General features: G+C 46.8%; 1 protein-coding gene across 2 annotated transcripts in view; it reads left to right on the top strand.

Moving 5' to 3' along the window:
- ANXA13 (annexin A13) overlaps window positions 1-8,583 on the top strand; it is a 64,591-nt gene extending 56,008 nt beyond the window's left edge. For both annotated transcript variants that reach the window (XM_033202953.1, XM_033202952.1), the window contains 3 exons: window positions 298-373; window positions 4,635-4,747; window positions 8,029-8,583. In XM_033202953.1, the coding sequence (XP_033058844.1) occupies window positions 298-373; window positions 4,635-4,747; window positions 8,029-8,148 (309 nt within the window). In that variant the 3' untranslated portion in view covers window positions 8,149-8,583. The remainder of the gene's footprint in view (window positions 1-297; window positions 374-4,634; window positions 4,748-8,028) is intronic.
- The last annotated feature ends 3,858 nt before the right edge of the window (window positions 8,584-12,441 follow it).

Raw genomic sequence — 12,441 nt, 5'->3', positions numbered from 1 at the left:
CCCAAATTTTACAGATGAGGACACTGAGGTTGAGGGAGTGGCACTAACTAAGGTCAAATCCATTAGGGGTCAAATCCATTAGGAGTCAAATCTAGACTGACTCCTCAGCAATGAGAGCCCCCTCTCCATAGGATGGCAAACACCCCGATCCTACAAGGCAAGAGTCAGGATAGGCGTTCCCTGAAACCACAGGAATAAATCTGGAAAAATTTAGTGCTTTTTGTGGAGGAACAACCCCAAGAGTACCAAGGTCAAAGGCAAACCTGGAATAACAGCTGATTTTGGTTTTCTCTGCAGCTCATTGGCAAAGACATAGAAGAAGCCATTGAAGAAGAAACATCAGGCGATTTGCAGAAGGCCTATTTAACTCTCGGTAAAGTAAAGTTCGGAGAGTTCTTGTCTTAGGTTGGGCTGCCTGGAACCAGACTCAGACAGACGTTTGTGTGTAGGAAGATTTGAGGGAATAGCTTTTGGGGGTCAACACATCTAAGCAGCACTGAGCAAGAGAGAGAGTGACTGTGATGTAGTTGCAACAAGGGCATTGCTGATCCCACAGGAAGCTCGGAAGCTGGGATGTCCAAAGTGGAGCAAAGGGGCCAGGCTTTTGCACCCCACATCAACCAGTCATGTAACACTGGCTGTACCAGGGGAGCATGCGCAACTTGGGGCAAGCCAGCTCTCTCCCTTGGAGGGAGATTCCTGGGGAGGGACTCAGCTGTGAATGACTGTCTTGATCCTGAATAGGCATCTGAGTGGCACACCACAGCATCCATTGCAGTCCTGCTGTATTAGTCCGTTTTCATGCTGCTGATAAAGACATACCCAAGACGGGGTAATTTATAAAGAAAAAGAAGTTTAATGGACTCACAGTTCCACGTGCCTGGGGAGGCCTCACAATCATGGTGGAAGATGGAAGGCACATCTTACAAGGTGGCAGACTAGGCAGAATAAGACCCAAGCGAAAGGGGAAACTCCTTATAAAATCATCAAATCTCGTGAAACTTATTCACTAACGTGAGAACAGTATGAGGGGAAACCACCCGCATGATTGAATTATCTCCCACTGGGTCCCTCCCACAACAGGCAGGAATTGTGGGAGCTATAATTCAAGATGAGATTTGGGTGGGGACACAGCCACACCATATCACCCACTAACACCGGGGGTCCCTGAGCACACCTGTCAACAACCTAGGACCGTTATCCAGTTTCAGGCAGCCTGATGGCTCACAGGTTTCCTTTTCCATTTGGTTCCTTTCAGTGTTTTCAAAGAATGAAGTTTGTTTGGAAAAAGAGGGGAGGGAGATCAGATCTTGATCGTGCCAACCAAACCCCAGGACCTCCTCTCCAGGTGTTGCCCAAAGGCAGGAAATAGCAGAGAGATGGGCATGAAGCTGTGTCTGGCAGGCTCCTTCTTTCTTTCTGCAAGCCCTGGAATGAAGGCATTGTCCATTGTCCACACTCCTGTGGTGAGGAATCCAGGGCACCAACCCAAATGGCAGGGGCAATGGAGAGACCTGTCCTCCGAAGAGGAAGAACCAAATAAGCAGCCCTGGAAGTTAAAAAATGTGCTCCAGTTGCCAAACTCTTTTGTTTGGTTTCTTTGGGGTTTTTTTGAACAATGTCAGCAATTGATTTTTTTTAATCCATCCTTATTTTGCATTCAATGAGCAAGACCTCTGCTGTGATATCCGGAGGCCTAAAAATCTTTGGTGTTACTCATGACCCATTCAGGGTATATACACGAGCCCTGGTACAAGTGACTGTGCTTAGGGCCTTAAGCCATTTATGCCGGAGGTTGCAATTTTTTGAATTGCAGACATGTGTGAAAAATTCAGACCTTGGCGATGACCTTGAGCAGTAGGATATAAATAACTCCCACATGCTTAGTATTCCAATGATGGAACACTAGGCATAATTAAGAAGAGTCTTGAGTAGATAATGGGATCTACTCATGGCCCAGTTCTGAGGCTCTGCGTCCTTGCTTGTTGTACTTGCAGTGTGAAAATCGAGAAAACAACGGAGTGTAGTCAGAAGATGGTATTACAACTATTCAATGATTTAACATTTACTCAACACCGGCCTGGGCCCAGGGTTTGCACTGGGTGTGGGGATAAGAGGTAAATAAGGCCAGTTCTTGCTCTTAAGAAGAACTCATGGTGGATTTTAAGCTGGTGGGTACAAATCCACAGATTAAGCTAAAGATAAAGATAAAAACAAAGAGCAAAGAGGGTATGGATGAAGGAAAAGCCAAGTCCCTGGGGTTGGGGGACACGCTCTAAGAATGGGCTGTACTCCAGTGGTAGCAAAGGCCAATGTGATTAGAAGAGACCTTGAGAATAAGCACACAAATAACAGAATACGGCTTCATGACTATTTTCTAGACACTTCCCACCCCACTCCCACCTAACTGATAGCGATGCCAATTTATGACTAACATCTAGGAGCAGGGAGCTGAGGTCAAATGGCTCCCACCACATGCAGCCTCTGGAGCAGCATTTCTCAAAGTGAGGTCCATGGACCCCCTGCCACATTCACCTGTTACAATGCAGGTTCCTGGGCCCCACTCCAGATTCCCTTTGAGAACCTCCAGGAAGGGAGCCTGGGAAGCCACACTTTTACAAACTGTCCAAGTGACTGTGTTATACTCACTGAAGTTCAGGAACTTGCTGTGAAGGCAAAGGAGAGCAAGATACAGAGCACCGGACTGGCTGCCCTTGCTGCCACTTGCTGTGAAGAGTCTTTCTTTCTTTCTTTCTTTCTTTCTTTCTTTCTTTCTTTTCTTTCCTTTCTTTCTTCCTTCCTTCCTTCCTTCCCTCCCTCCTTTCTTCCTTCCTCCCTCCCTCCCTCCCTTCCTCTCTCTTTCTTTCTTTCTTTCTTTCTTTCTTTTTTCTTTCTTTCTTTCTTCTCTCAAGACATAGTTTCACTCTGTCACCCAGGCTAGAGTGCAGTGGCACAATCTTAGCTTACTGCAACCTCTGTCTCCTGGGTTCAAGCGATTCTCATGCCTCAGCCTCCCAAGTAGCTGGGATTACCACGCCTGGCTAATTTTTATGTTATTAGTAGAGACGGAGTTCTACCATGTTGGCCAGGCTGGTCTCGAACTCCTGACCTCAAGTGATCCACCGGCCTTGGCCTCCCAAAGTGCTGGGATTACAGGTGTGAGCCACCATGCCTGGCTGCAGTGAAGAATTTTATCCACATCTTCTCTGGCTATCCCTGCCCAGCCTTTTGAGGGATTCCTGCTGCTGCTAACAACAGAGGTTGTTCCCCAAGCATAGATTATAGACAGGAGAAATGTTGAGAGTTTTCTTCCCAAAAAGCAGGTAGAAGGAATGTCAAGGGAGAAGACCCCTGTGCACGAGCGGAACACAGTGACTTCAGGCAGACAATGATCCCCGCATCAAATCGCACTGTACAGAAGAGGATTTTCAGGAAAGCTTTGTGGTGCTCGCTAGCTCAAATTGTCTGGGGACCACAGTGAGTCTCGAATATGCTACTCCCCAAAGTAGTGTGCAAGTTTCCCCTGAACCACCAATCCAGCAGCTTTTGGGTTGTTCTCAGGGGAAAGAGGCCAGACATTGTTTCTTTTTCAGTGTGATTTTCTTTTCCATTGAAACTGTGGCAGCTGCCACATGGCCTGTAAAAGGAGACTGGTTCCCAACCCAGACTCTGCTTCCCGAACTCTGCTCCTCTCCCCTGCTTATAAGCATCAATCACACTGACGGTCCCCTAGACAACAACAGCCCCATTACAGGACACAGTAAGGTTGCACATTCCACATTTATGCCAATCACTTACTGTTAATCACTAACATCATCATGTGTTCTAGAGAAATGTTAACAGCCTAAAGGGCAATTTTTTTTTCCTCTAACGTGTTAGTCATGATGGATCCATGTGAGCCTGGGAGGAGGGGAAGGAATGATTTATTCCCAGGAGAAGAGATGCACCCTATCACCTGCTTGATGAATAGAGACCATGCTTCATTAAGCTGTGGACAGATCAAAGCTGGAAGGCAAGGGGAGGCCAGGAAAGAGCAAATAGCAGCATCGTAGGAAAGTGATCTTTAAAAAGGATCAAACATTTCATCAAGTCCACATCCCAGATTGCAAACCAAAAGTTCGTGGGGAACCTGGAAAAGGTTCAGAGATGAGGCTTACAAAACAAACCCAGTGAGGAAAAACAAAGGGTAGGGAGGTTGTTGAGCATAGGAGAGCGGGCGGCTGTCCAACTGGATACTTTGTCAAGATGATGAAGTTTTATTCCAGAAGGTTGCTGGCCAATCTGTTTCCCTTCAGAACCCTATGACAGCATCAGAGATTTCACTTCGATAGGAAGTTATTTCTGCTGGGAAATAATGAGAATAATGGACGTGGCCAGGAGGGCCTGAGGATGCCACAGCTTTCCTCTAGAGGGTCTTCAGGGGACAGGGAAGGAGCTCTGCCTGAAGTTTCCAGGTGCTCTGACCAGGGAATCTTCTGAATCTCATTTCACAACAGTGTCAAGTCAGCTCCTTTCAAACCTCTGCCTCACCATCCAGTCAGTTCAAAGGGCAGCCAGGTGACACTTAGGGGGGTCCCCAGGTCATTCCACAAAATGTGAAAGCCTCACATTCTCTTTTCCTTCGTCCTTCCCAGTGAGATGTGCCCGGGACTGCGAGGGCTATTTTGCTGAACGTCTGTACAAGTCAATGAAGGGTGCGGGGACGGATGAGGAGACGTTGATTCGCATAATCGTGACCAGAGCCGAGGTAAGACACACTCCGACTCCAAAGAGGCGGCTGCAACTTCTCTTTTTTCCACCACTGATGTCATCAACAAATAGTTTCTATTAAGGGCCTATTTACAGAAAAAGTAAAACAGAGACAGCCCCAGAATTTGCAGAAGACATTGTGCTCTGCTTCAATCTGTTTCTTTTTATAAAAATACAATAATGGTCTTTGCTTCTTTTTTGGTCCTCTGTGGCTCCGGAGAGCTCACGGAGGAGTGCAGAGGCAACCCTGTCGAGCGGTTCTCAGGGGCTGCAGCTATGCACGGCTCCATGTTAAGGAAGACAAAACAAAGACACTTGAAAGAGGTCAGCCAGCAGCAGGGACAAAAAGAGAATGATTTCCGAATTCCTGAGCGAGGCCTTTCCTTAACTGAACACACTGCAGAAGCAAGCACATCAGCGTAAGGCAATGGTTCTCCATCTTTTTAAAAACTATTGCTCCTGTAAGGAGCCTTTTTAGACACATGTGTTTCTTCATTGCCATCCCTTCTCCCCAAGGAATGTTAACACCAGAGATAACACTACAAATCTGTTTATATACCACGTGGATATCAGTGCTTCATACATAAAAAGATTAAGGGTTTTTTCACCCCTAAAAGTCAATTTGTGCTTGCTCTCGGGAAATGTGTGTGTATAAGGAAGAGAAGGGAGAGGAGGAGCCAACCGCTTGGGAGCAGCCGTCAAGACCACAGCTGGTCAGGTGCAGTGGCTCACGCCTGTAATCCCAGCACTTTGGGAGGCCGAGGTGGGTGGATCACCTGAGGTCAGGAGTTCGAGACCAGCCTGGCCAACATGGTGAAACCCCGTCACTACTAAAAATACAAAAATTAGCTGGGCATGGTGGCACACACTTGTAGTCCCAGCTACTCAAGAGGCTGAGGCACGAGAATTGCTTGAACCCAGAAGGTGGAGGTTGCAGTGAGCCGAGACGGCGCCACACTGCACTCTAGTCTGAGTCACAGAGCGAGACTTGGTCTCAAAAAAAAAAAAAAGAAAAGAAAAAAAAGTCACCGCTAACACTTTGGGATATGGGGCCACAGACAGAAGGAGGTACAAAATAAAGGGGAAGTGGCATTTCATCGGCAGCAGGAGAAGCCTTGGGGAATGAGGTGGAACTAAGCACTTGAAAACCACAGACATCTGCCCTCAAAAAAAAAAAAAAGTTTTTAAATGAAGGGGGAGGTGAAGGGGGAGGGACACCAAACCAAATTCTGATCCATGGCTTCTTAACACATAATACTTAACATCTGACTCTGTTTTTAAATATAACTTCGCAATAAGACAGTTCTTGCGTTTTTATTTCTATTCCTGGAATTTCTTCTCCCCTCCTTTCCCCTCCTCCACAACTCGTCTTTTTCTATTGAAGGCCACGTCTCTCTCTCTCTCCCCTCTTCCCCTTTGCCAGTCTCTCTGCTCTGCTCCTGCCATGCCTCTGCCTCTCTCCTCCATGGCTCCAAACCCCTCTCCCTCCTTTCTCTCCAGGTCTTCTGCCTTGTCTGTACCTCTGTCTCTTAGCAACTCAACCTCCCGCCAAAGTCACTGAGAGATGAGAGATCTTGAGGGACTCAAAGGGGGCAGGTTGAACACAACGAAGACCCAGGATTCCAAAAGGCCCCCAGAGAGACTGGATCCATCCAAAGGGCTTGTGAGGGTTCCATGATCACTCCGGCGTGGCCCACAGAGTGTTTTATTCCAAGAAGCTCTATCTCATCTCAGAATCAGCCACACGTCCTGGGCCACCTCAACATGTGGGCAGTTCCCTCAGAAGGCTTCAGGCCTAGCTAGATATAGTAGTTTGACCAGATTTCCTAATCTCCCAAAGCCACATGGCACTAGAACAGAGCCCTGTACACCCCATCCCCACCCACCCTCCACCTTCCTGCCCCTGCCCCTGCCCCTGCCCCAGCACGGGGCAAGAAACCAAGCAGTGGAGCAGGGGGACACACAGACTGGGGGAGAGACAGACGCCACCTGTCTCCTGTAGCATCGGCCGCCTGCTCAACATCCACTGCAAACGCTCCCTCACTCCCCTACGTACTCCCATCCTGATCATTTCTTTCATTCTCTCAGCTCAGCCCACTCACTGGGGCAGGAGAAGAAAGAATCAGATCCCTGAGCCACACTTTTTGGGCCTGGAGTACAAGGAAGGGTCTAAGCCAAAAAAGAAAAGAAAAAAGACTCCTGGTTAAAAAGAGTTCTCTGCTTCTTTTATGAGGTCCATTATGTTCTACCTGGAATTACATCTTTTCTGATACACGTATCACCTCCTTTGCTAGGGCTGTAAACATCTATTGGCAGAGCAATGTTTGAATTTATTTTTATCCTGAGTCCTACCATCACTTCCAGCACCTAGGTTGTTCAAGCTTCCAGTGAATTACACTCACAATAAATCCTACAAGTTGATAGTGTTTTGGATTGTGTTGACTGGTACTAATATCCTTGCTAATCAGGGTATAAGGGAAAAACTGCTTAATTGCTTAATTCCACATCTCTGTGTTGACAATTTTCTTAGCTTTATACCAGGTGTCAAGCAACTACAGCCTGCAGGCCAAGTCAGGCTCACTGCCAGGTTGTGTACAGTCCTGCTAGCTTAGGGCGATTCATTTTCAAATAACTCTTAAAACTCAAAAGAAAAACAATACTTTGTAATGTGTAAAAACTGTATGAATTTCAAGAGTTTTAGGGCCAGGCACGGTGGCTCATGCCTGTAATCCCAGTACTCTGGGAGCTGAGGCAGGTGGATCACCTGAGGTCATGAGTTCGAGACCAGTCTGGCCAACATAATGAAACCACATCTCTACTAAAAATAAAAATAAAAAAAAAAAAATTAGCCAGGCAGTGGTTGACTGTAATCCCAGCTACTCAGGAGGCTGAGGCAGGAGAATCGCTTGAACCCAGGAGGCGGAGGTTGCAGTGAGCTGAGACCACACCATTGCACTCCAGCCTGGGCAACAAGAATGAAACTCCATCTCAAAAAAACAAAAAGAAAGAAAGAAAAGAAATTCGAGAGTTTTAGTGAAACACACACACACACGTGGACACCTCTGCAACCTTTGGGGAATTGACCTCTGCCTTCCCTTTCCTGATCACAAAATTGAAATCATGTGATAAAGGAAATAATGATAGGAAATAAAGCCCTATCTCAAAGGGCTGTTTTAAGGCATGAATGAGCAAATGAATATAACGTATGTAGAAGAGTGCCCACTGTTTGTGAACACACAACAAACGTTCTTGTCTCCACCGCTATTATTTTTTCTACAGGTGGACCTTCAGGGGATCAAAGCAAAGTTCCAGGAGAAGTATCAGAAGTCTCTCTCTGACATGGTTCACTCAGACACTTCCGGGGACTTCCGGAAACTGCTAGTAGCCCTCTTGCACTGAGCCAAGCCAGGGCAATAGGAACACAGGATGTAACCGCCTTTGTCAAGAGCACATTCCAAATCAAACTTGCAAATGATACTTCTGCACAAAAACCCTCAAGAGTCCCGGATTACTTTCTTGGCAGCTTAAGTGGTGCAGCCAGGCCAAGCTGTTTAAGTTAAGGGCAGCAACGTTAAGATGCGTGGGCAGGGCACCTTGAACTCTGGCTTACCAAGCATCTGGGCTGCCTCTTCACTTTCTTTTAGCATGGTAACTGGATGCTTTCTAAACACTAATGAAATCAGCAGTTGATGAAAAAGCCATGCATTTGTAATGGCACGTTTAGAAGAATACAAGTAAGGTACAGGAAAGACAAAATTAAACAATTCATTAATTTTCCTTCTATGTGTTCAATTTGAAAGCCTCATTGTTAATTAAAGTTGTGGATTATGCCTCCATTAACTGCTTTTCCAAAGATTGTCTTGATAAGTTTGGGCTCTTGTCTTGAAAATATATGACTTGTGAAATTCAAACATACATTTTTTAGTGGTCACTAATCAAGGCTAGTCATAAGGAAACAATTCACTTGCTTTTGTAAAATGTAACTAAGGGTAAAATCCCCTAATCTGCTACCTTGTTTAACTGGATTTTATTCTCTAGACATTTGACCCACTTGAGTCTTTCGTCTGATCTTCAAATACAATTAAGCTGAGCAAAGTGCCAACAAGATCAAGATCGATGGTCTACCTCTGAAGTGAACTGGTTCCACACCAATAGATTCTGTGTTCCAAAACTTTAGTCTTGTAGCCACTGTTGCTAGACATAGAGGGACCTGTCAAGAGAAACTGGACACCTTGGCCCAATAATCATAGTTGTCATTCATTGGCTGATCATTTGTGCCTGACACTGAGTAGCCCAATTTCATTCTTCATCCTCCCCACAGCTCTATGAGGTTAATATTACTCCCAATTATCAGTTGAGGAAACTGACACATTAAGTAACCTATCTAAATTCATTTACAAGTGCCGTTTTCACACTGCTATAAAGACATACCCAAGACTGGGTAATTTATAAAGAAAAGAGGTTTAAGTGACTCACAGTTCCACAGGACTGGTGAGGCCTCAGCAAACTCATAATCATGGTGGAAAGGGAAGAGGCACACCTTACGTGGCAGCAGGAAAGAAAGAGTGGTGAGCCAAGCAGGAAGAGCCCCTTATAAAACCAGCAGATCTCATGAGAACTCCCTCACTATGACGACAACAGCATGGGGGACACCAACCCCATGATCCAATCACCTCCCACCAGGTCTTTCCTGGGGATTACAGTTGACACATAAGGATTACAATTCGTGATGAGATTTGGGTGGTGACACAGAGCCAAACCATATCAACTAGCATTTCAATCCAGGGCTGGCTGACACCAGGAATCATGCTACTAACTGCCTTTATTGGAAAAATCACTTGAAGTACATGAGAACAGGTCTGTAATCATTCATCTGCTTAATTCCTTACTATCTGCCAATCACTGCGCTGTGCTCTGAGGATACAAAGATAAGTCGAACACTGATTGCCCTTGGGGCAGTTCATTCCCAGGTCAATAATGTCTGTTTTATTCAATAGAATGCTGTAAGTGCATTAAAAAGAGCAGTATATTTGTTCATTTTCACGCTGCTATAAAGAACTACCTGAGACTGGGTAATTTATAAAGGAAATGGGTTTAATTGACTCACAGTTCCACCTGGCTGGGGAGGTCTCAGGAAACTTATAATCATGGCAGAAGGTAAAGGGGAAGCAGAGCACGTGTTACATGATGGCAGGAGAGATGGGGGAGGGGAAGTGCCACACTTTTAAACCATCAGATCTTGTGAGAACTCACTCAGTATCATAAGAACAGCATGGGAGAAACTCTTCCCACGATCTAATCACCTCCCAGCAGGTCCTTCCCTCGACACATGGAGATTACAATTCAAGATGAGATTTGGATGGGGACACAGAGCCAAACCATATCAAACAGGTAAAGGGCTCTACCCATGAGTAAGAAGAGAGAACACACGGCTCTGCATGGGGAACTGGGGAACATTTCCCAGAGGTGCATTTGTGCTGGTTTTAAAGAACGCGCAGAAGCTCTCCGGAAAAATTAAGGAAGAAGGGCACAAGTAGAGACTGGAGAAGCATGAGTGGGCAGGGTGTGTTCAGGAAGAGGTGAAATCCATTCTCCTGGGGCACAGATGTGTGGAAAGGAAGGAATGGCCCTGTCAGGCAGGCAGGCAAAGCAGCTGTGAAAATAGGTTTGAACCACATCAGCCATGGTTCTGCCTGCCAAGCATGAGTTTGGTCCTTTGGGCCACAGCAGTCACTGGAGATGTTTAAGCGAAGCACATGGTCACATTTGGGCTTTGGGAAATCACTTTAGTGGCTGCTAGACATAGAGGGATCTGTCAAGAGAACCTGGACACCTTGGTTCAATAATCATAGTTATCATTCATTGGCTGATTATTTGTGCCTGACACTACTAAGTAGCACAGTCTCATTCACACCATTTGGGGTGTGATCAACATATAACAAACAGCCCAATAAGTTAGGGATAGATGTCATAACTGTCTTTTTAGTGGCTGCAAAACAGTGATGGACATATTAAGAAGTTATGTTAACATCAGTGCCTTCAACATCCTGGTTTATCTACTTAATAGTCATTGCCGCCATTATAAGCTTTAATACATAAAAAAATTATTTCCTAGAACCACGCTCAGTGACAAAACATATTTGTATTTACCTATTTGTTGCCAAAGCTGGTCTTTGCTTTTATAACCAGAAACAAAACAACCAGTTCTTGGGATCTGAGCTCATGGTAAGGACAGAAAAACAAATCAATGGACTGAAAAGAGATCTGTTAAAAACAGACACAGTTTGAGATTGTTGATGGCCATAATTCACACAGAGACAAACAAGAAGATATTTTACAGGTGGAGAAACTGAGGCTGATAAGATGGAGAAGCCAGGTAATTTACTCAAGATCACCCACATAAAGCACCAGGGCCAGAATTCAACCCAAGTCCTTCTGCCTCTAAGGCCTGTGCTCTTCGCCGGAACTAGCTCATGGTCCATGAGTGCTTTTGTCTAAAATTTCACTGAGCGAGACATCAAGGCTCCTTTCTGTGGCTGCTCAATATTGCTCATCACTTGCAAGCTGGAGCCAGTTTCTAGGTACTCGCCTGGGGTCTGGTCCATCCCAGGTATGCCCCACCCTTCCTCTCCCATGGAGGCAGCTCAGGAATGTCTTCTTTTTTCCCTTCCACACACCCATGCCCTGCCCAGGTCCCTCTGACTTCTCCGAGGTGCCCCCAGCCCGCCTGCCTGTGGAGAGAGGGAATGGGGAGGATTAAAATAGAGAGAAGGGAGAGAGGAGAGCAACACTATCTCGGCATCTCCCCACTGCACATCCCTGTTCCTCATACTAGCCCCTTCCTCTAGGGCCACTAAAGGAATGCCAGCTTCTGCCACCCAGATGCTTAGATAGGTAGGGGGCTCCAAACCCCACCTCCAGGGCTGCACAGAGGAGAGCATATCCTGCCAAGGCATGCCGTTCCCCGTGGAATTCTGTGCCAGGCCCTGACTGGGCTCCACACTATTGCTCACTCACAGTGAGTCACCTGGGTTTTGTAGGTGAATAGATTCTGGGGAGCTGGTCTGGGTGAACCACAGAAGAAGCTGAAAGTCCTCCCACCCGACCCCAGGAGCCAATGGCGTCCCATGACTTTCTGTGGGCACTTCATCCCTCCAAAGATCCCGCTTAGCAGTGCCGGGACTTCCACGTGGCTCCCCCATGCAGGCCCACCCCTCAAATGTGTGGGTCCAGCCCATCTCTTCAGCTTCTGCCTCTGTCCTGAACTGGGAGGGACTATGAGGACAACTTGGCCCACCTGGCCAACTTCTTTCCACAACCTGCTATGGACCCTGGGAAGAGACCAGCAGCCACCCTGGAAGCCAGCTCAGGGCTCGGCTCAGGGCTCAGGGCTCAGGGCTCAGCTCAGGGCTCAGGGCAGGGCATTTTGAAGTCTCAGGTGCTAGGTCAAGAAAAGGGTGTCCAAGCCACAAGTGGGTGTGTCTCCTGGACCCCAAGGGCTTCCCAGCCCATGGGGAGGGGCACAGCAGAGGAAGGCAGGAAGGCATCCTCCAGAGTGGGCCAGGGCGGGATGCCAGGGTCCAGGGTGGGACATTGCTCCCATGAGCCCTTGGAGTGGCACTGGCCACTCATGTTCTTAGTCTTCTCTGGCCTCTAACTCTCCTATGTCTTCTACTCAGGTGCTAGGACCCT

The sequence above is a fragment of the Trachypithecus francoisi genome, unplaced genomic scaffold, assembly GCF_009764315.1.
Source record: "Trachypithecus francoisi isolate TF-2019V2 unplaced genomic scaffold, Tfra_2.0 Lachesis_group7, whole genome shotgun sequence".
Classification (NCBI taxonomy): domain Eukaryota; kingdom Metazoa; phylum Chordata; class Mammalia; order Primates; family Cercopithecidae; genus Trachypithecus; species Trachypithecus francoisi.
Note: the sequence above shows the minus strand (reverse complement) of the source record. Positions and strands in the feature narration are given on the sequence as shown.